Source organism: Notolepis coatsorum (genome assembly GCF_963971535.1).
Source record: "Notolepis coatsorum genome assembly, chromosome: 19".
Taxonomy (NCBI): domain Eukaryota; kingdom Metazoa; phylum Chordata; class Actinopteri; order Aulopiformes; family Paralepididae; genus Notolepis; species Notolepis coatsorum.
The window spans coordinates 43,396,886-43,421,053 of record NC_140183.1 but is presented as its reverse complement, the minus strand read 5'-3'; the positions used below and the strand labels follow the sequence as shown (position 1 = coordinate 43,421,053).

Below are 24,168 nucleotides of genomic sequence, written 5' to 3'. Positions count from 1 at the left end.
GGCGTGCTAAATTGTCTAATGTGCTCCTACCATATCCACAAGCGTATTGACATGCGCTAAGCTAACCACACTCATAATCTCATTATGACTCACTCTCCAAGATGCTTCACCGGAACTGAACGCCCCCCCCCCCCCCCCCCCCCCCCCCCCCACGCAAACTTCAACAGGCCACTCAATAGTATATGCAAGAAAATTATAATAATCCCTCAGCATATTTGATTATGCATGAATTAGTGGTAGCTACTAATGACAGAATTCTCCCTTTCGGTCAGATTTGTTGTCAACATTAATAATGTGCTTCAAGCCTCAACATGATGGGCTGATACAGCATGCACTAGCCCGTCAGTGATGATGTTTGATGAAGTGACAATTACAGCAGGCTCACAGTTAAGATTCCTTTAAAAGCCTCGATGGGGATGGGGTTCTGGTCGCATACCTTCCTTGCTTGCAGCATTGCTGCTGCAAGTATTTTGAATTGTCGTTCACCAAACCAGCATGTTAATTTACTGAAAGACTTGTGCATGCCGTGGTCCTCTGTTGACCGATCATGTGCTTGCCAGAGTAGTCAACTGGTAGCCTGAATCCATGTGGAACTAACGCCCCCTCCTGCTTGCTATTAAAAATGGATTATGGTGTTTTGCTTGTTATCACACACACCAGAACACTGATAAAGGCTTTGCACTGTGCACACGTGGTTACAACAGCATGTAAAGCCAGCTCTGTGAGGCAACACACAAGGGGTCGTGGGGATCCAATGGTCGCAGAGGCTCTCCGCGTAGGCTACTGATTGTTGTATTGACCATATTCACACGGTGGCCATTTTTCTCTTATGTCATGCTCAGGTTGGGATTCCTTTCCATTCTTCCATTCTTCACAACAACTTCACAAAGAGCCAGCACTATCTGACATGATGTTAAGGCTAACATTAAGTGAATTGTGCATCAGCATAATTGAGACCTTAGCTGTATGATATGGAGGTGTAGCTTGTTAGGAAAACCCTACCTGTAATGGTACAAAAGACAAAACCACCATTTGGTGCCGCCACATGCCAATTTATTGATACTAGATACAATTGTGAAAGACTTTAACATGGTGTGTAGGCACTGTTTTATTCTGAAAAAGCATTTAAAAGCTACTGTTCCCAATAATTATGAGACTGAGCAGCCGAAGGTCATAATAACTACATTACAAGTACAGCTTAATTTAAAATACTAACTAATGAGGTATTCTGTTGAGTTCTGTTGGGTTTTGGTTAGTGGATCTGCTGTTCCGGTTGGAAAGTTTAATGTTGTCTTAAATCAATAAATGAAACAGTTTTATGTATAATTTTGGTTTTGTGACTGAAGTGACCGACTTTTCAGAATCTCCAGGAAAATCACTCTGCCAGTTTCCAGTGCCAGTGCCAAACGTTGGTGACGGTCCAGTCGGGGGCAGCCCCTCTGGTGACCTCGCGGCGAAACCTGGGGGAGAAGTAGGTGAGGGGAGAGGGTGACCGAAACAGACTGAGGAGACAAGTTGTTGACATGTACAAACATCAAGAACGCTTTCCCAAAACAAGAAGTCAGAGTGCAAAAATGTCATTAATTAAAGGATCAATAGGCGGCTGCCGATTTTTGGCAACATTTTAGATATCTTATTATATCTCGATAGTAATCGATAGTACTAAAGATAACTGTCGTTCCGATAAGGGGCAGGAGCTAAAACAACTACATCCAGTCAAACAAACGACCAAGTCAAATGATTGGAACGAACAAGCCGTCTATCAAACCCTCTGACACGCACACTATTGCTTCTTTTAGTCAAGAAAGATGCAAACCCTGTTCCATTGACAATGAATGGGAGACTGTCCCTGTGAGCCTTCGTCTTTACCACTATTGGATTTGAACCACAATCATCTACTCCCCACTCCCCAGTAAGTCATCCTGGGGAAGGTTCTGTCACAGTCACCTTTTTCATCTTGCCAATTGATTTTCAATAGAACAGCGTTGGATATGAGGTGCAAAAAGAAAACTCTACTCTCCCACTTGGTATGGAAGATGGTAGTGACGTTGCAGTCATACACACTGCCCTGCCCTGGCCCCTAAGAATGGAATAGAATAGAAATACTTTAATCATCCAGAGGGAAATTTGGCACTACAAATCGCTCACAGTAAACATTTAGGTAGACAAAACAAAGTCCTGAATAAGAATAACAAGAAAATGGCCTAAGAATAAAATAATAATAATAAAAAATACAGTCCAGGATTCACATTTCCTATGTTATGTATATACATTCTAATATAAAAATATACAGTAAAATATACGGAAATCTACAGTAAGTGTAATGTAAAGTAATGCAAGTGTAGTGTAAAGTCAAGTCAAGTCAAGTCAAGAGTTTTATTTGTCACGGCATACAAGTATACAATGAAATGCGGGTGGTCTTGCCCGCAACGATGTGCATTACAGTGGTACAACATATATAGAATCCAATAAAAAAAATAAAAAAAAACATTGTGCAATAAACAGGTAACAGGTAACAGGTAACATGGTGTGACATCTCGGTATCTGTACATAGTTATTTACAGAGCATATAGGACATGCTAGGTAGCTTTAGTAGTGCAATACACTGTTCCTGTTGTTATACTAATTTAAAGTGGCCTTTCCTTTTGGCCATAAGTGTGCGTGTGTGCGGCATGAGTGTGTGCCCGCTCATGTTAAAGTGTTAAAGTGGCTGCTAGTGTGTGAGCGTGCATGTAAGTAATGTAAGTAGTGTAAAGAACCCTAAGATTCAAGATTCAAGAGATTTACCGGTATTCATCACATACATACACGAGACATGTAGTGAAATGAAGCCATAAGGAAGATAAATATATTGACATTCACATTCACCTTTAAAATGCCCAATTAGGAATGTATTTTGACCATGTAAATTTAGAGTTATATTCAAACACATTCTGGAAGAATGTGATTTGCAGATGGGAAATATGCTATTTAGAACTTTATTATTACCCCATCATAAATCAAAATATAGGTCTGGTTTACAAACATTACCAAGGTAAACAAACCTATAAGAACCCTGCAAATAAAAAAGTCATATTATAATTATCTGTTGTCTAGTGTTACTGTAGTCCTTGTATCAAGAGCTCAATCAATCAACTAGAGCAGTGTTTCCCAACGTGGGTGGTACATTTCTTTTTTATGTACAGGAAAACTACCCAAATAATGAATAATGCATGCCAAAATTGCGGGAATTCAAATTAAGTAAGTAAGTAATATTAAGTATAATATTATTATTGGCTATACACTTGTTCTATCGTGCGACGTTCAGCTTCCCGCCGGACTGTCAGGTGTTACACCGAGCATCATCATTGTAGTGGCACGCTGGTTTTCTTGCTAGCTAGCAAAATATCAAGCCTCTTTAAAAATGTCTGTTAACATTATGGATCAATGGTTGAGTCGAGCTGGTTCATCCAGCAACAACAGCACAGGTGATACTGCTGAATCAGGAGAACCCGTTCAGAAGAAAAAGAAAAGGGAGAAGGTGAAGAATCGTCAGTTTGGTGAACAGTACAGTATGTGCTCTCTGGATTTACTGTCACAACTACAGAGCGACCACAGCCAATGTGTTTCCTCTGTGGCGACGTGCTTTCGAATAATAGCATGAAAGATGAAACCATCCCATTTACATCTTTTTATATTCAGATCTAATTCTATTGCCTATATTTATGTCTTTCTGCTATTACCCTGCCCATACCTATACCTCCCCTCCCCCATGCTGCTATGACACCAGCATTTACCCAAGGGGATCAATAAAGGAATATCTCATCTGATTGTATCATATCGTATCGTATCGCATCGTATCTCATCTCATCTTATCTTCTGTTATCTTAGTTTTGTAGCAGTCTTCAGTGCTTTGTTAACTTAATGTTACAATGGGAATGAGGTGATGATGTTAGACGTCAGAACTAAAACTTTACTTCAATAAACTGCCAATCTGTGTGACCATGTGACTTTATCCAGGTCATACGCACGCACGCACACCCTGCCCTTCACTAAACTCAGTCAAATAAATAAGGAAACCAAATACATTTTATGAACATAGAGGAAAAACGAACAAAAAATCAGTAGGCTGAATCAGTGCAGTTGACAAACAAAACCATCAGCTATAGTCGAATACCTATGTCATTTTGAATAGTCGAATATTCAAATGACTGTGTCCTTAATTGATGTTAATAGTAACTGTGTGGAGAGACACTTAAATAAACCTTGCTGCTGTATACTGAGAACAAACGAAGGAACACTGTTGTAAAATGGCACACTTTTAAAATAACATTGAAGTGGAAGTGTTTCCAAAGTGCTGGACATTCAACCACATTTTTCCTTCCAGCGTCACCTTGACAATAAGGTCAGGATTCTGAAAATGGCTTCTCTTATCGTGCCAAACAGTGCATTCGCAAGCACAGGGATAACATTTGAAGTGTAATAGGCTTTCAGAGAGGGGAGTCTTAGACCTGGAACAATAGGGAGAGAGAACCTGGCTAACTAGATAGGTGGGTATTAGGTAGAATAACCATGCCATGTGGTCCAACTCCTAACAGGATTCCTGCTCGGAAAATGGAAAGAGGCTTGTACTATTCCACGGATCAGAAGTGCAATTATCTCCTCTCTTTGTCTTCTGTGGTAAATCATATCAGTGGGTCTTTGCCGCACCGGAAGTTACACACTGCAAGTATTTCTGTCAAATCCAGAGCAGCTGAAAGTCCCACGGTCACGTCAAGTATTACAATAACATAAGAATTCATGCGGTTGCAAGATAGCTTTTTCACATTTACCAACCCATTATTGGCTGTAGTTCACGTGGTAAAGGGGCATAGCACCACAATGGCACAAAGAGAGCAGTGCTGTACTTCACTTTTTATTCTGCCTTCATCTTGCCATTCATATAGCCATATGTTTAATAGGCCATGATAATCGTGCTATTATACTTTTATACTTGTCTATTAACCAATGATATGACTGTCGTTTTATGTGTTACACACTTATGTTATGAGTTTCTAAATGCATTAAGCTCCTCCACCGTTAGTTGCTGCATGACTGCATCTCTCTTACTCGCCCTACATGATTTTGAATATATGTTGAAAGGCTTGCAGGTACATTTTGAGCCTTTGTCAACATTATGATTAAGCCCTTAACACTTTGAGTGCCAACGACAAGATTTCTCGTTAGTTCATGCCAACCGTTCAGTGCCAACGACGAGAGATCTCGGGTTTTTTTTATTAGCGATTTCCATTCATATTTCATCAATCTAGCCTCACGTTACCACTGGAACTCTCTCTGAGCTCCATTGGGAAAATACTGCCCCCTATCGTCTCTCCGGATGGTACTGCACCCCTTTGGATTGGATTGAATGAAACGCATGGGGGGAAAAAAGTCCTGCTTTCACATTTTACTTCTCAGGCATGTAACTTGAGCCGATCGGATTCATTGTGGACCATCAGAACAGCGTGGAATCGGTGTTTCGACCACCCAGCGTTGGATCAATAAACGCGATCGATATTTGGAATGGCGATCGGGAATTGGAATAATTTTTGGAGAACATCTGATCTGAGGTAAGGAATCTATTTTACCAGTCTTGGGATAATCAAAGCTTTTTTCAGAGATATATCAACGTGGGCCCTATGTGTGTGTGTGCGTGTGTGTGTGTGTGCTGATCAGGAAATGGATAATCGATTTTTCAGCCCGCTTCTATAGCGTGCATAAGTACACATATACTATCGATAATCTAGCGTTTATTTGAAAACTATTCATAAATAGGCCGAAAAATGACAATGTTTTTTGTGTATTCCAGTGTATTTCACTAAAGGGCGATTATCACAGAATCTTTATATTTTCCTGAAACTTTCAAAAAACGAGTTTTTCAAAATGGTATAAAAAGGAAATGAACCGATTAAAAAACAATCCGTTTCGACAATGTTGACTGCAAACAAGTCATTGATAAGCAACGGCCATATTAGACACATAGCCATAATTTAAGATATAGTTTGTGTTCGCAAATATGAGAGCTCTATCATTGAAGTGGGTGGTGGCACGCAACAGGGTTCCGGGGCACCGCATGGCTGGCACGGAAAGTGTTAAAGGTCCCATGCATTATAAATGGTCTTTTCCAGTGTTTAGCATTGTTTCCTAGCAATGGGGGATTATATCAATGTGGTCTGTGTCTCTAATTATCATATTGACTTCATCAGTCCAGTCTCGAGTTCACAAGATCTTCCCTCACTCAACTAAGCTGTTCTGATTTGACGGTATTGCTGATGTGAATAAGGTACTGATTGAGCTGATTGTGATCTGATTGGCTCTGTGTTGTAGTCACCGCCCACAATTCGCTCAACAGAGCGACTCAAACAGGGTGCAGAGTCCGACAGACAGCAGAGAACGAGCGAGCAAGAGAGGGAGAGAGAGAGATAGAGAGGGAGAGAGAGAGATAGAGAGGGAGAGAGAGAGAGGGAGAGAGAGGGGCAGCGCGCAGGAGTGTGTGTAAAAATTTGTGTGCGCCGCAGGGATGGGTCTTCTCTCACACACACGGAGCATTTACAGACAACCTCCCGACCGCGCGCAGGGCAGGAGCTTCTCTCTCATGCGTGTGTGAGAGAAGCTCCTGCCCCGCGCGCGGTCGGGTGGTTGTGTGTAAATGCGTGTCTCTCTCTCTCTCTCTCCCTCGCAGTCGGGAGCACTCGCATATCACTGTCAAAATATCTTTTTGCGCATGCTCCCACGCCCGTATTCCGATCCGTGCAATAATATTCACAGAGGTATATATTGTCATTTGAAACAAGTTACCAATGCATTGTCCCGTGGGATTATGCCCCCCCCGCGGAGAAATTAATTAGTATCCCTCTCAATCTCTCTATATCTCTCTCTGTCTGCCACACGCAGACTGTGTGGGTGACTGTCACTCAAAGCACTTATGGGCAGAGCCCATCCAATAACAGCCTGAAATCCTGAGGTAGAAAAATTATGCTTTTGAGTACTTGATTAGAAATATAAAACAATGGGCGGTCAGGTGGCGTAGCGGAGATTGCGTTCGTCACCAACCCCGGAGACGCTAGGATTCACCTGTTCGAATCCAGCTCACAGCTCCGGGGTTGTCACCAGCTTGGCTGGCCGTTCACACTAATACAATTGGCAGTATTAGAGGGTGGGAGAAGCTGGCGGGGTGGGTCCGGGTCGTTGTAAACAGCGACTCCTACAGTTCGGTCGGGGCGCCTGCTAAGCGCGGATAGGATCTAAGTGGGATAGTGTGATCCTTCCACACGCTACGCCCTCTCAGTGAGAATCCGTGCTGCCAGGTGAAAAGAAGCGGTTGATTGGCTAGACGTGTGTCGGAGGAAGCACGTGATAGCCTCCACTCTCCCAGACCGACTGTGGGGGGTAAGTGCGCAGCGACCAGGAAGGGGATTGGGAATTGGCATAACGACTAACATTGGGATGGGAGAAAAATCGGAGGAAAAAGGGGGGGGAAAAAGATTAAAAAAATATATATATAAAACAATGAAAAAAAAAATACCTACAGATGTGTTCCATAGACTCACACGAATTGTGTAAAGTTGCCCAAATAGTGCAAGGAATAGCAATGCATGTCCCATTTAACTAAATATTTGCATCCTTTACTATGTGTATTAGGGGTGTAAAGGTACACGTATCCATACCGAACTGTTTCAGTGTGTATCGTACCGTAACGAAAGGCTGTGTACCGGACGAATACAACGGTATGTTAACCACTAACGACCACCCACCGGGGGCTGTTTTTTTCACAATCTAATATAATTATTATAATATTTTTTTTTACAAGTCGATTATTAATTTCAATATAGAATATTCGTTGACAGCCCTACAAGTACAATTAGTTACTGCACAGACACTAAATCACCACTGTACCGAAAACCTGTACCGAACCTTGACTTCAAAACCGAGGGAGGTACCGTACCGTGGTTTTGGTGTACCGTTACACCCCTAATGTGTATACTATGTACACAGAGAAGAGTAAAATAAACACATATTCAAGTGTGTAGCGCGTCTTAGCAGATTAATGATCAAAATTAACTTAGCTTCAGCACAAACAGAACCGAGGTGCATAATATTTCATTGCAACTGATCTGAACATGTCTGAATCAAATCGAGAAAGATTTGGTGATAATCCTATACATTTGGTTGAATGGAGCAAAACTAATGTACATGACAGACAAAGCAGAGGGAGGAGCAGTGCTCGCTTACTTACTCATAGACAGCAGTCACTATCTTCTTCTGGGGGCCGTCTAGACCCTCTGAGGTAACTTTGAAGATGTTTGTGCCCTCTGGGTCTTCGGGACCTTCCAGTGTAGACAGGAGCCAGAACCTCATGACAATGAAGCAGAACTTTCTACCTGGAAGGAGCAGAGGGCAGTCAGAGACCAGCCAAGACTTGAGTTGTGCATTTTGCACTATATATATACACACACACAATTTATTAGTAGTAATTTTTTTCTATATAATTGAGAAAATGTAACTGAAATGATGGGTAAAATGACCATATTAATCTAAATGAGTGGATGAATGGGTGTGCTTGTCTAGATAATTCATGCCTATTCACAATGGTGTAAACAAATACCTTGGTGTTTTAAATGTTAAAAATGTATTTCCCTCAGGAACATGATCCAAAATCTTAATTGATATTGAAACTCGATTAATTGCCCAGCCCTGCAATGCAGAATGGCATGCAAGCAGCGGCAGAGTTCAGCCATGCACTGAAACTGAATAGTGGGAGGCAGAACAAATCAAATGGACCGCCCTGTTCACAAGTTTTAGCTTTGTTGATTATGATTGGTGCACATTCTGATCAGCTGACCAGAATGACCACGTACGACTTCCATGTCCCGCATGAAGTAATGATAGATTACATATATTTAATTAAGACTGACTGAACTCAGTCCCTTTGCAAATATGTAGGCTACCTGTTACACTTAGAAATATCTAAAAGCAGCAGGTGGACCAGTTGTCTTGTCCATTTACATCTATTTCTATTTACCCTCCCACATTTTTTGGACAGGGCGGATAAAGTTTGGCCATTCATTAAGCCACTTGAGCAATGCTATTTGTTTTCTGCGAATGCACGATTATGTTAGGTTCTATTTTAAAGAAGTGTATTAGCACATTTGGTATGCTTACCATTCGTACTTGTATTTGGCCCCCTATGGTTGCCTCAGTCTGCCTCTGCCCCCTAGAGGAATCCTTGCACACTGCAGGTGTTAAGTGCTGACTGGCCGCATTGATCAGTCTAGTCCTAGGGTGCTTTGCCTATCGGCAAAAAGAAACCAGCTAAGAGCAATAATCTGTCAGTTTTGTGACAGATGAGTCTGTCTGCTTCCTTAAATCCCCAAAATCTGATACCTTAAATCCCCAAAATCTGATATATGCTCTATCAAACTCACACCATGCAGAGTTGCCGTACGGTGATAGGACCATAGGCGGAATTTTCCCTTTTTCTTTTTTGCTTGCACGCAAACGGTGCTGTCCAGGTTCTGATGTCATACAATACATACACCCACGTCTACTAGGCTACTACAGCGAGCCCCACTCATTTCATATAGTGCAAATTAATTGTTCAAATGAAGGCATCCAATATGATTAACCATTGTCTTACCTTAATGCAACAAAAGTTTCGGATGTGCCTCATTGGGAAAGGCCGTTCACAAGTTGCGGTGCCGACGGCAATGAAGGAAACATTTTCCGTAATTTGGATCTCATCATGCTTTGAAAACAATGTACATAGTAGCTCTAAAAAGTTTCCACGGTTTGATTAACTCTGACTCAGTCTCATCATGCCCTCGTAGAGCAAGCCCTTGGCCTCAGGTGATCCAGTGTTATGCCCAGGCGGCATGTAACTTGGAATGGAGTTCCAGGTCTTGGCAGCTCTCACGGAGAGGGCTGATTTGCTAAATGTACTTGTCCTTAATGGAAATTAGCGTTAGGATTCTAATAGACGCCACCGGTTAGTTTGATGATGCGGCGTGATTGGTTACTGCCTGCAGTCTGGAATGTTAAACGGCCACCACACCTACTGCCATTGACACCTTGGTTGGCCGACCCTTGCGTATTGTCACCACCGGGCTGCAGCAGCCCACACACACACAATATCGTAGCCTAGGCTGCCTATAATAATGCACAGACTGGGTCGGCATAGCCTCCCCTGGCCTTATATACGAGCCGCCTATGGATAGGACATAATTGTGGAGACTCTTCTGGTAGCTTGCAGATGGTTCATCCGTGCTCTATAGACCACCGCAACACTTCCGGTATTCTGAAATCATGGGAGAGAGAGCGGGGGGAGAAAATGAATGAATGTGGATGAGAGCCTCGACATTAAGTGGTTGTAGCTACGGCTGTGGGGGTGCAAGAGACATGATCCGATATACTTTAGAACTCTGCATGCGCAGATTGATAAACCTAGATCTCTAGACAATCCAGACTCCAGAGACTCCGTGGGCAATCTGTGCATGCAGAGTTTGGGAGTAGTTGCGGAAAAGTGACTATAGCTCGACCGACTTGGGATTGGTCTCTCCGTATTCAGGAGACTCAGGCGTATTGGATCATGTCTCCAGCACCCCCACAGCCATAGTTACAACCACTTAATATCAAGGCTCTCATCCACATTCATACATTTTCTCCCCCTGCTCTCTCCTCCATGAGCTCAATGTAACGCGGAAGTGCAGCTGTTGTGAAGGATCAGATTAAACCGAATATGTATATTTATTTATATATATATATTTAATTGTATTTGTATATCGTTTGATATCCCCTGTATATTCCTTGTACAATATGCATTGAATATCCCCGTTTCTACTAAACAGCCCATAATAGTTTCATTCTACCATTGGACGAGAACCTGGCGCCAGGTTGCCATACCCCTAGGTCCAAGTTCAATCGTGCCGCCTAACATGTCGAGGCAACCCCCGGTTCCGCGCAGTAATATGCCGGGCGAAATACGAATGGTACTATTTGTTCATAGCGCATATATATATGGCGCTCGTAAAGTAGAACTTTCTTTTAGTCCAGTTCTTTACCCTCCAACAGAGTGACAGACGCAAAAGCCTCCCCACGACGCACGTGCGGTGTAGTAAGGCCTACTTGGCCCAGAATAGGCATTGAGATATCGTGTAGATTAATAGTTGAATGGTCATAGTTTGGCACCATACCGTCGAGTTGGACGTATTCTATTAAGCTAATAATAGTCTATTTATGTATGGTGCATCGTTCGGTTAGAGTCCTACAGTTATCAGTACCCCCATCGTTCCTGACGTTATCTGGACGCTTAACCAGGCTGGTCAGACCCCTAGTGGTGATTGCATCCGAGGAGCTCCGGGTCAAGAGCGACTGGACCTGTATATTGGATTACTCTACCCAGACGACGGCGAGCCTTCCACGGCTCTTGGATTATGCTTTGTGTGCTTTGATTATTCCATGGATAAAGGCCAACACTGCCGAGTGTTGGAATTACCCCCCGGAGAGGACTCCAGGTGAGGCGGCGCTCTACACGTGAGGTCGCACCACGTCTCTCCGTTGTGGACCGGCAGATACCGTTCCACAGAGGGTCCAGCTGTATTCGTCTGCGGCCCGAGGTTCTGTGGGCACCGTGTCCAAGACTTTGGATTCTCCCAAGACACCGTCGGCCAGATGGGATACCGCCAGCGGCTTCTCTAACCCCCCCCTCCTACTGTCTTACAACCAGCGGGACCCCCCCCCCCCCCCCCCCTTAGTGTATCCAGCTATAATCATTTAAGTACCATCGCTATCGTTTCCTAAATATTCCAGGTTGTATACTTACTCCCTGCGCAACCAGAGATTGGACATTCAATGTTGATTTACCTACGAATACTCATTTGCCATAAAAGTGCATATTCAATATTTCAAATCATAAATGTAATTAAGTGAATGTTGTATACACCTTTTGCTGTATTAAATATTCGATTTGGTACATTTGTGTTGGTTCGTTTCATCAGGTGGGAAAGTGTTCATCATACTTATATCTTGTACTGGGTGGCCAGAAGTTAAAGTACATGAGGTAGTGGTATTAAATATCATATCTAACAATACAGTCAGGGAATTGTACCCCTCAGTTACAATTGGTCCTTCGAGCCGGAGGGTAACTAGTGTAATATTAATATAGTGTTATTAATATCGAAATGGCCTATGATGAACACTCCACGAAACGATCCTCCTAACCTAGAACGCCCGCGGCGCAGACGACAGACACCTCAGTACTTAGAGGCTTACACTGTCAGTCAACTACCTAGCCTTCGACAAACGGTAAACGTGGTAAAAGTAGAAAGTAAAATTATGTCTGACCTTAACGACCAGGTTTCCCCGACCACAGAGGCCATAGCAGGTCCTAATGTAACTGACCAAGCCCACGGTGGGGACCAGGAGGGAATTGACATGCCTTTACCCCCCGCCACTACTCAAGAAGTAGTCCCCGAACAGCCCCGGGAGGAAGACAACCCTACAGAGAGAGAACTCTGCACGGAAGAAGAGGAGGAGAGCGCCGAGGAACTAGAGCTCCAGGACTCCCCAACGAGTACCCCCAGGAGCGGCTCACGCAGGAGCGGCTCACCTCCACTACCGCCTTCCCCCAACGAAGCGGAGAGGACACTACAACAGGCGTTCCTCGTCAGCCTGACAGCCTCCGCCGAGCGCGATCGGCTCCAAGCACAGATGCTTGGCGAGCGCGAACACCTCCAGGCGCAGCAACGGAGCGAAGAACAGCGCACATGTCTGGAGATGAGACGCTTCCAGATGGAAGAGAATATGGCAAGAGACCGGGCCGACGCCCAGCGCACCGCTGCCGGTGCCCAAAGAGACGCAGAGCGCGACAGACTACAAGCGCAACTAATAGAGCAGCTGATCAAAAGGACAACTCCCTCTCCCTCCGCCAGGGGCTCAAGGAACTCGTCGAGACAGCAGTCAAGAGCAGCGTCACCGCAACGAGCAGGCGACCCTGAACTTGACCAACAGACCGAGTCTAGACCCCCCGCAGACCCCCTTCCCATACCGGTCCAAGCGAGACCCAGCTACAAGGAAGGAGCGGCCTACACTGCGGAGAAGCTAAATGGACGATTACAAGATCTGGAAGATTTGATAGAAGAAGAAGAGGGAGAAGAGGAGAATCAAGCCCGACGACAGCACAGTACTCCACCGGACCAGGAGGTCCCATACAGTCCAGGCTATACCCCCGCGGCGCTGCGCTACAGACCCCCGACTCTATTTACGGGTGAGCACGACGCACGACCAGCCCCGAGGAACAGTACCTGGACCAGCGGGCCATGGTACCCTGCCAGTACCAGCCCACAGCGAGGCGCAAGAGGGGACTCGCCCAGGAGGTCTCTCCCCCAACGCTCGCCGATGTATCAGCCATCCACGGCGTCATACAACGCCACGCCGTCATTCCCAGACTTCGCCTATGAGAGTCGAGCACAGTACACGGAGCTCCGGATGTGCTTAGAGACAATGATGGTGGAGGTCGCTGATGAACGCCACAAGTATACAATATTATTGAAGCACCTGAAAGTACCGCGAGCGCACAATATAGCGCTAGCCTATGCTACCTCCTCGACCCCATACACAGCGGCCCTTGCAGCGCTGGATCAAAGATATGGACGTATATGGGATTACGTAATCCAGGAGATAAGGCATATTGACCGCCTACCCCCAGCCACAGACAATCGCTCACTAGACGACCTGTCAATCAAAGTGCAGTCCCTGGTGGGGATGCTGGGAGCTCAACGGGAGAAGGGCATGCATGAGCTGTACGCCAACTCTAACGTTGAGAGGATTTTGGAGAAGCTGCCACCCGCAAGACAGGAGCGCTTTCGGCGGCAGAGGGACTACCGAGATCCCGACGGCCCCGAGCCATCCCTCCTTGATCTGGCCGACTTCCTGGCGAGAGAGGTCAGCAGCTTACGACTGGACACCTTCGGGCGGAGCACGCCAAGCTCCAGAGAGGGACCCAGGAGAATAAGTGATGGAAGAAGATCGGTGACTGTCATGCACCAATCAGAGTCAGTACCGAGCAGTAAGAGTCACAGCACCCCCTCGAGAAAGGAGAAGTGGAAGATAGCGTGTCCCTACTGTGAGAAAGAACACTGGCTGTCACAATGTGACTCATTCACAAAGATGAATGCAGAAGAAGTGAGCCAATGGATAAAGTCCAACCGGCGCTGTTATCGATGTGCGCGGCCCCACATGGCAGCCGAATGCCGCCTAAAGAAAAGGTGCAGCCGGTGCGATGGAGCCCATCTAGATATACTACACGATAGTAACGGAAGACGGCCTATACCTGCACCACGGAGCGGCACCAAGGCAAGTGTCATGTACATTGACCCCGCCAGCAGCAACGGAGCTCAAGTGCTCTTAAAGGTAGTCCGTGTGACATTGAGCTACCAGGATAAAGTCATGGACACTTACGCCGTCCTTGATGACGGGTCAGAGAAGACCCTTCTGCTCGCCTCCGCTGCGACTCAGCTGGGACTGCGGGGGAGCAAGAACGAAATGACGATTCGGACAATAAGAAGAGATTTAAAGACGATAAAGGGCGAGAATGTCTCCTTCACTATCGCAGCCAACGGGCAGCCAGAGCGACGGTACAAGATCACAAATGCTTTCACCAGCCAAGAAATAGGACTATCGCAGTACACCTACCCTGTCACCAAGTTGATGGATAAATATGTGCACCTGCGTCAATTACCTATCCCGCTCATAGACGGCGCTACCCCGACCCTGTTGATAGGCTCCGACCATGCAGAACTCATAGTCCCGATTGACCGGGTCCATACAGGCCCCCGAGGCTGTCCTGCAGCAGTCGAGACCCGCCTAGGATGGACATTGCAAGGCCCCCTCGCTAAATCTCTCAACCGAACAGCAGCCACTAGCTGCTTCCACTCCAGAACGACAGAAGAAGACACCACTCTCCTGCAGCATGTCGAGAGGCTATGGACCCTAGAGACAATGCCCTTTAAGAACGAAAAGAAAGACATTCGCTCTAAAGAAGACATTTACGCCATCAACCTACTCGAGCAGGGGACAAAGAGAGTCACAGTCGGCGGAGTGATGAGATACGCAACTCCACTCCTGAGGCGAGAGGGAATGCCCCCCTTTCACGCAAAGAAAGACGCCACGGAGCGATATCTACTGAACACAGAGCGGCGCCTAGCCAAAGACCCCGCTCAACAGAGTGTGTACCGAGCTGAGATCGAGAAGCTAATCACAGCGGGACACGTAACAAAGATTGACATTAAAGAGGCCGATCAGACGACCGAATCATGGTACGTGCCGCATCACAAGGTCCATCACAATGGCAAGGATCGCATTGTGTTTAACTGCAGCTACCAGATCGGATCCCAAAATCTGAATAAAGAGCTCTTGCCCGGCCCCACACTCGGCCCCTCCCTACTAGGCGTCCTACTGCGCTTCCGCCAGGACAAGGTGGCTATAAGCGGGGATATCAAAGGGATGTTCTTGCAGGTGAGACTAGTAGAGGAGGACAAGCCTCTGCTACGGTTCTATGGAGAGAGAAGATCGGAGATGAGAACCCATCCATCTACCAGTGGGAAGTACTCCCCTTCGGAACCACATGCAGCCCGTGTTGTGCTACCTTTGCACTACAGAAACACGTCACAGAGGACCCAGCAGCAGATGAAGAGGTCCAACACAGTGTGAAGAACAGTTTCTACGTGGACAACTGTCTACAAAGCGTCTCGACTCAAGAAGAAGCCGAGGCTCTCCTAATCAAGTTACGCGCCTCCCTAATCAAAGGAGGCTTTGATCTCAGGCAGTGGGCCAGCAGTGACCCGCACGTATTGCGCAGCCTCTCCTCCGCAGACAAGGCTGCCAGCAGCGAGACCTGGATGGCGACAATCCCAGGAGAAGCCCAAGAAATGACACTAGGATTAGTCTGGCGCTTCAAAACAGACTCGCTCCACTATAGACACAAACCCTTGGCTCCAGAGCAAGGAAGGTCGGCGGCGATACCGACCACCAGACGGAGTGTGTACAGAACACTCGCCAGACAATATGACCCGTTGGGATGTATTCTACCTTACACCACCAGGGCAAAGATGATTGTACGAGCACTATGGGACAAGGACCAGGGCTGGGACGACCCAATACCCGCACACCTTGCCTCAACATGGAGAGAGTGGGAGACGGAACTCCGCTCACTCCCAGGTGTCAATATACGCCGCAGCTACTTCCCATCCACAGTGAGGCGAGACATGCGAGATTGAGCTACACGTCTTCAGCGACGCCTCCGAAGTAGCCTACGGATCGGTTGCCTATTTGCGTGCCCAAGAGATGGGAGGAGAGATACACACTGCTTTCATACTGGCCCGCTCAAGAATAGCCCCACGTAAGCAACAATCTATCCCATGTCTAGAGCTCTGCGCAGCCCTCGCAGGAGCGCATCTAGCCACGTTAATCCAACGTGAACTCACCATTCCGGTGCATAGAACAATCTTGTGGTCAGATTCCACGACAGTACTCACATGGATTAAGTCTGATTCATGCAGATACAAAGTCTTCGTGGGAGTCAGAGTCACCGAGATTCAAGAATTAACAGAAGAAGCAAGCTGGAGGTATGTGGATACCAAACACAACCCAGCTGACGTCATCACCCGGGGAATGTCCCTGGATGACCTAACCCGTCGCAACATCTACAGTGACGGACCAGCATTCCTCCAGCTCCCGGAAGGAGATTGGCCTACGCCCACCCCGAGGGAAGCAAGTAACGAGGAGGCTGAGAACAAGAAGCCTATGTTCTGTGGACTGAGCACTGTCGCCTCCACAGACCCCAACATAGATGACTGCATTACCCTAGAGAGTGCGCAACAAAGAACATTCCTGCGGCACCACCCAGAGATTCAGTCCACCACTGACATGTCAGCAGCTGACTACGAAGAAGCAGAACTTCTTCTACTACAACGAGCCCAGAGAGACTCGTTCCCCGATGAGCTAGACTGTCTACAGGGAGGAAACCCCGTCCCATCAGACAGCAGACTGATTCACCTGGCACCAGAGAGTGACGCACATAATCTCATCAGAGTGGGTGGTCGCCTGCGGAGAGCCCCCGATCTACCAGATGACATTAAGCACCCGATCGTCTTGAACAGCCGACACAAGGTCACAGAGCTGATCATAAAGAAATACGACGAGGATGTGCACCACGCAGGAGCAGAGAGAGTCTTCGCGGAGATCAGACGTCGTTATTGGATATTGCAAGGGAGAGAAGCAGTACGGCGCTTCCAGCGAACCTGTCTAGACTGCCGTAAGTGGCGTGCGCAGCCCAGCATACCACGGATGGCTGACCTACCCCCCTGTCGCCTCCGAATCGGCGACAAGCCATTCCACTCCACAGGCATGGACTGTTTTGGCCCGTTGTATATAAAGAGAGGAAGAGGCACCGAGAAGCGGTGGGGTATTGTATTCAAATGCATGACCACCAGAGCGATACATATCGAGCTCCTTCCGACCATGAGCACAGACTCATTCCTTATGGCCTTCCGGAGATTCATATCACGGAAAGGAAAACCGTCTACATTGTTGTCTGATCACGGGACCAACTTCAAAGGCGGAGAAAGGGAGCTGAGAGAGAGCTTCCAAGCTATGGGCCCAGAACTTAAGACCCACCTCGCTCCAGCCCAGATTGACTTCCAGTTTAATCCCCCGAACGCACCCCACTTCGGTGGAACCTGGGAACGAGAAGTACGTTCTATAAAGACAGCCCTGTATGCCGTACTCGGAGCCCAGACTGTGGCAGAGGAAGTCCTAATGACAGTCCTCACGGAGATCGAGGGAGTATTGAACTCAAAGCCCCTCGGTTACGTCTCCAGTGATGTAGCAGACGTCGACCCAGTCACCCCCAACACACTCCTAATGGGGCGGCTGGACCCCGCGCTACCCCAGACAATGTACAGGCCCGAAGAAGCGAACGGCCGAAGAATGTGGAGGTACAGCCAAGTACTAGCTGACAAGTTTTGGAGCAGCTTCCTACTTCACTACCTACCGTCTCTACAGACCCGCCAGAAGTGGGTAAAAGAGAGAGACAATTTGACAGAAGGAACAGTCGTCATGATTATTGACCAGTCACTCCCCAGAGCTATGTGGCCGGCTGGCCGCGTAAGCAAAGTGATCACCGGTGCCGATGGCAAGGTCCGAGCAGCTGAAGTACTCGTCCAAGGGCGCACCTACACACGTCCCGTGGCGAGGCTCATAGAACTGCCCCGACTCCCAGATACTATCGATGATGACCATGACCCTATGACTTTGTGAGTTGACTGACCCTTACAGCGGACCTTGAGTGGAAGACAGTGCGGTTAATCTGTCTCTGCTTAGCTAATTAGGTGGGACTAATTAGGGGGCGGCTGTTGTGAAGGATCAGATTAAACCGAATATGTATATTTATTTATATATATATATTTAATTGTATTTGTATATCGTTTGATATCCCCTGTATATTCCTTGTACAATATGCATTGAATATCCCCGTTTCTACTAAACAGCCCATAATAGTTTCATTCTACCATTGGACGAGAACCTGGCGCCAGGTTGCCATACCCCTAGGTCCAAGTTCAATCGTGCCGCCTAACATGTCGAGGCAACCCCCGGTTCCGCGCAGTAATATGCCGGGCGAAATACGAATGGTACTATTTGTTCATAGCGCATATATATATGGCGCTCGTAAAGTAGAACTTTCTTTTAGTCCAGTTCTTTACCCTCCAACAGAGTGACAGACGCAAAAGCCTCCCCACGACGCACGTGCGGTGTAGTAAGGCCTACTTGGCCCAGAATAGGCATTGAGATATCGTGTAGATTAATAGTTGAATGGTCATAGTTTGGCACCATACCGTCGAGTTGGACGTATTCTATTAAGCTAATAATAGTCTATTTATGTATGGTGCATCGTTCGGTTAGAGTCCTACAGTTATCAGTACCCCCATCGTTCCTGACGTTATCTGGACGCTTAACCAGGCTGGTCAGACCCCTAGTGGTGATTGCATCCGAGGAGCTCCGGGTCAAGAGCGACTGGACCTGTATATTGGATTACTCTACCCAGACGACGGCGAGCCTTCCACGGCTCTTGGATTATGCTTTGTGTGCTTTGATTATTCCATGGATAAAGGCCAACACTGCCGAGTGTTGGAATTACCCCCCGGAGAGGACTCCAGGTGAGGCGGCGCTCTACACGTGAGGTCGCACCACGTCTCTCCGTTGTGGACCGGCAGATACCGTTCCACAGAGGGTCCAGCTGTATTCGTCTGCGGCCCGAGGTTCTGTGGGCACCGTGTCCAAGACTTTGGATTCTCCCAAGACACCGTCGGCCAGATGGGATACCGCCAGCGGCTTCTCTAACCCCCCCCTCCTACTGTCTTACAACCAGCGGGACCCCCCCCCCCCCTTAGTGTATCCAGCTATAATCATTTAAGTACCATCGCTATCGTTTCCTAAATATTCCAGGTTGTATACTTACTCCCTGCGCAACCAGAGATTGGACATTCAATGTTGATTTACCTACGAATACTAATTTGCCATAAAAGTGCATATTCAATATTTCAAATCATAAATGTAATTAAGTGAATGTTGTATACACCTTTTGCTGTATTAAATATTCGATTTGGTACATTTGTGTTGGTTCGTTTCATCAGGTGGGAAAGTGTTCATCATACTTATATCTTGTACTGGGTGGCCAGAAGTTAAAGTACATGAGGTAGTGGTATTAAATATCATATCTAACAATACAGTCAGGGAATTGTACCCCTCAGTTACAGCAGCAGTGGTCTATACAGCTCCACATCGATATGATTGGCTGATGGTTGTTGGGGGCGGTACATACAGGTGTGCATGTAACAAACAGCGCCCCATCCCCTACCTCAACGACACAGAACCATAAAAGGCGACAACGTACAGAATCTCCACAAACCGCAGCGTGTCCCCCTAGTCTAGAGGACACTTTTGTTGGAGTTACTCGCCATCATACCAAAGGTACACAAAGACATTTGATTGAAGTGAGAACACGCTCTCCGGAAACGTTGCTATCAAATATGTCACCTGCAAATGTACTGTAGTGATAGGCTTCCAGGGGCTCTTCTTACAGGGGGCGCTCACATTCTAACACCACATCCATTCCGGCACAGTGTGTCTGGCAGCGTGGCTACATGAGTAGAGCTCCGGACTCATGATCGGAAGATCACAGGTTCGAGCCCCGGTCAAGGCCGTTGTCAGAAAGTGGTGTTGTTGGCCAGCAGGGGGCACTCTGTCCTCTGGACTAGTCAGTAACAATGTCCCTGTTACAGTGATAGGGACACCGTATAGCTGCGAGTGCCGTCCTTCGGATGAGACGCTAAACCGCGGTCTTGACTGAATTTCGGTTGTTAAAGAACCCAGGACACCTATCGTAAAGAGTAGGGGGTTCCCCGACGTTCCTGGTCAAATTCCCAATCAGGTCTATGACATCAAGGCCATCTAATCATCCCTCCCCCTTAATTGGCTGGTATCAATCCCTTTTTCCTGAACCGTTCAGCCATTGTGTAGTGTGATGTGTGCCTGGTGCCAGTGTATGGGAGCCATTGAGCCTGCGTAGCCCAAGGTTGGGTGCTACCAGTGGTGGTGAAGGAGGCAATTTCCACCCTACATTGTGGGGAGCGCTTGTCTAGAAAAGCACTATATAAATGTAATGAATAATGAATGTTATTATTATTATTCCACTATGATAGAATCTTTTCAACTGGCAAAAAGGAGGCAGCATTTCCAGTGAAGCTGCTACACAGTGATTTCCATCATACACCGAATATGGTAATAATACCAAAACCAGACTAGTCACACAACGTACCATATTGATCAAAGCATAAGGACACATCCTCGGGCAGCAGAAATATAATATCGTCCACTGAGACAGCTAGCTGTTGCCTTTGCTCTTCCGTTAGAGACTTGCACTTCTGTTTAACATAGTCCAACATCTGTAATGACAACAAAACAAGATCAGAGCAGAATAATTTTGACCGGATGATGTCATTGAATTTTCAGGAGAATAACACCATCCTATCCTCCATGTGCGCGCCAGGAGGCCTACCTCCTTTGACACTACCTCCCTCAACTCCTCAAAGTTTCCCCTGGACATTATGTCGGAGATGTGGACCAAGGCCTGCAGGAGAAACACAACTAGTTAGTGAAGTGACTTTTATTCATAGTCATAATCAGGGCCGTAGCAAGAGATTCTGGGCCCTATGCATTTGAGGAGTCTCTGGCACCACTCATACACCCCTTGTGTTCAAAAATAATAATAATAATAATAATAATAATAACATTTAAAATATTTTTGTTACAATAAATTCCAAGACCCCCCCCCCCCCCCCCATTTAGATTACCCATTTATTACGGCCACTCTTTTAGTCCAGAATCTATGAGCATCCTCCCCCAGCTCTGGGCCCTAGGTAGTCAGACCCCCCCCCCCCCCACCCCCCCACACACACTTACTTCTACACCCCTGCCAACAGGACTTGCGATTGATGCCAGTAAAATTTGCATTTCCTTAGTGGCGCCATCATTCATTCAAATGATGTCATGAGGCTGCCCAGGGCTATTTTTTTTTAAACTGTATTATTAATTATAACCATAATACATTCACAACAATATCAAAAGATCCACTTCAGTATACAAGCTAAATGCATTAACTGGTGAAGACACGCATTTCCTCAATACAGCTAGAAAAATACATACAAATATTGTCCATGTTCCATATAATTATACTACAAAAACGGGGTAGCCTACTCCCCTACACACATCAAATAATAATAAATGTATTATGTAGCATTATCAGTGGCATCAATTCTGACAGTAGGCCTGTTTCTTCAATTACCTGTTTTACTCCACTGTCAAATTCTTCAGAAGTGATGCCTAATTCAAAACACAGTTCTATGAGGTGCATGGTGATTTTACATCGGATCCACGTGATTGGGTCTGGAATGCCAACCACCGAGATGCTGGGGTGACCACTGGAGCTCCCCCGCGGCTCACCGTCACTCTCCGTGCTGTACAGTCTGCATTTGTGACCGGCGAAAAGCGCACTTTGTCTCTTCACATTATGGAAACCGCAGCCGAGTATCCTCGTCTCTTCGGTAGGGGGAGGTAGAGTACACGTGTGCACACACGCCCACTGGCGGCATAATATGGGTTGCTTTGAGGACGAACCCCTTTTCCAAGGACGGGCCTGGGAGCTGAGCAGCCCGCCGAGCTCTCGGGACGTTACGATGCTTGTAATCCGCTGCATTATTATTACAACAATGCATACGATCGGATGAAATGGAAGCGCAACTTTAAAGGTTTTTCATTACTCAATTTTGGAGAGGGGGTACGATGCACTCTCCTGTGCAGCTTCTTCCGGCAACCTTATGCACTGCACTGTATTCATGGCCTCCTGTGTGTATGTACCCATAATCCTTATGCCTGGTGGTTTTACCGACACACTCCAGCAGAGGGAGCTAAATATCTACGTATGCACCGCTTGAATGAATGAATGAATGAATGAATGAATGAATGAATGAATGAATGAATGAAAACTTTATTTAACAGATTGCAGAATGGGTACAATACAGTACGGCTCAATACACACAATTGTAAAGGGGATGCAGACCAGAGAAAGACGTTTTGTCTTGTTTACATCAGGGTCCCCCATTTTCAATTCATATTGACATTTATGACATACACAACATACATGACATTTATGGCATAGGGACATACAGGTATTTAGTACTGATACATTTGTGACATAAACGGTATTCAAATATACAGTACTGTTACCCATAGATCCTGACAGAGTATATACATATGATGGGGAGGGGACTGTACATTAGGAGGGGGTGGGTGGGTAGGTGGGGAGAAGACTGTACATTTGGAGGGGGTGGGTGGGTGGGTGGGAGAGAAATATACATACGGTGGGGAGAGAATATATACATGCAGTGGGGAGGAGACTGTCTATTAGGAGGGGGTGGGGGGTTTGGACATTTATGGTGGCCAGTTTCGAATTGCAGCCTCCCGTAGGTGCTCTTTAAGAGCGGTTTTGAATGTGGGTAGGGATTCACATTCCTTTACAGCTTTGGGTAGCTTTGATGTGGCATAATTGCGAAACGTGTTTAGTCCCTTGTTTGAGCCGAATCTGGGTTTAACATGATTTGTTGAGCTTCCTCTGGTGTTGTGGTCATCGTATTCACTGACCTTTGGGAGTATTTTGACATGTACATGGGTACCTTAACCAATGGGGCCTCCAATGGGGGTGGGTGGGGGGGGGGGGACCACCCCAAAGACACAGTATTATGTGTGCGTAAAACTGGCCAATACTTCCAATGACAAAGTCACACGTTTTTTTCTGACCATGAATCATTGTATTCCCATTTCTCTTGGCCTAAATAGTTAATTAATTTACAGTAATCAGTAGCTGCGCCTGCGTCATCATGGCCCCATGGGCCCTTCTTGGTGGCCTTCTGGATTTATAGAAAGTGTGTGTACCGCGAGAGAGCAGACCTATGAGCAGAGCAGACTGACAAAAAGTATGAGTGAATTTAGCATGTGTGTGTGTGAGAGAGAGAGAGAGAGAGAGGTGTATAACATGATTCTACGGGCCAGCCATTTTTAAATAGCTTTGTTTTCAGCAGATTTCCCCCCCGCAACTCCCCGCGACGGCGCCCCAAATCATTGTCTCAAAATCTGAAATTTGATCAGTAGACCAAAACATCATTAAATCCCCGCTGTTCTTGGTGATTACAGGTCACGAGCATTTTGTCTGCGCCTGATATTTCGCTTTCCTGTTAGTGTTCAGGCAAATGGCGATAATGTATTCGAGTTGGAGAATATTCAAGCGAATGAAAACACGCGGGGAGAGACACCTGCGCTCGTGCCCGCCCCTAAAGTTCTGTAACTAATTTTATTTATAAATAATTGCTAGCGCAGCACTTGGTTATTGAAATTGCGTTCAGACATGGAAACCTTTCTGGGATGTATCATAGTAATTATCTAAGTCAGTTGAGAATGCTTTTACATCTGTGAGTTGAATGGTGCAGAATATTAAAATCTCTGATTCCACACCGAATATTAATTGGTTCTGAATACGGAAGCGCT

At 46.4% G+C, this 24,168-nt stretch overlaps 1 protein-coding gene across 1 annotated transcript in view; it reads right to left on the bottom strand.

Moving 5' to 3' along the window:
* Positions 1-1,375: 1,375 nt before the first annotated feature.
* The window catches only part of LOC311246473 (m-AAA protease-interacting protein 1, mitochondrial), a gene marked incomplete at both ends in the record, with an annotated part of 54,154 nt that continues 31,361 nt past the window's right edge, over positions 1,376-24,168 (bottom strand). Inside the window, 5 exons of the mRNA XM_084336627.1 lie at positions 1,376-1,460; positions 8,255-8,399; positions 20,888-21,014; positions 21,128-21,199; positions 21,914-22,167. Coding sequence (XP_084192753.1) covers positions 1,376-1,460; positions 8,255-8,399; positions 20,888-21,014; positions 21,128-21,199; positions 21,914-22,167 — 683 coding nt within the window. The remainder of the gene's footprint in view (positions 1,461-8,254; positions 8,400-20,887; positions 21,015-21,127; positions 21,200-21,913; positions 22,168-24,168) is intronic.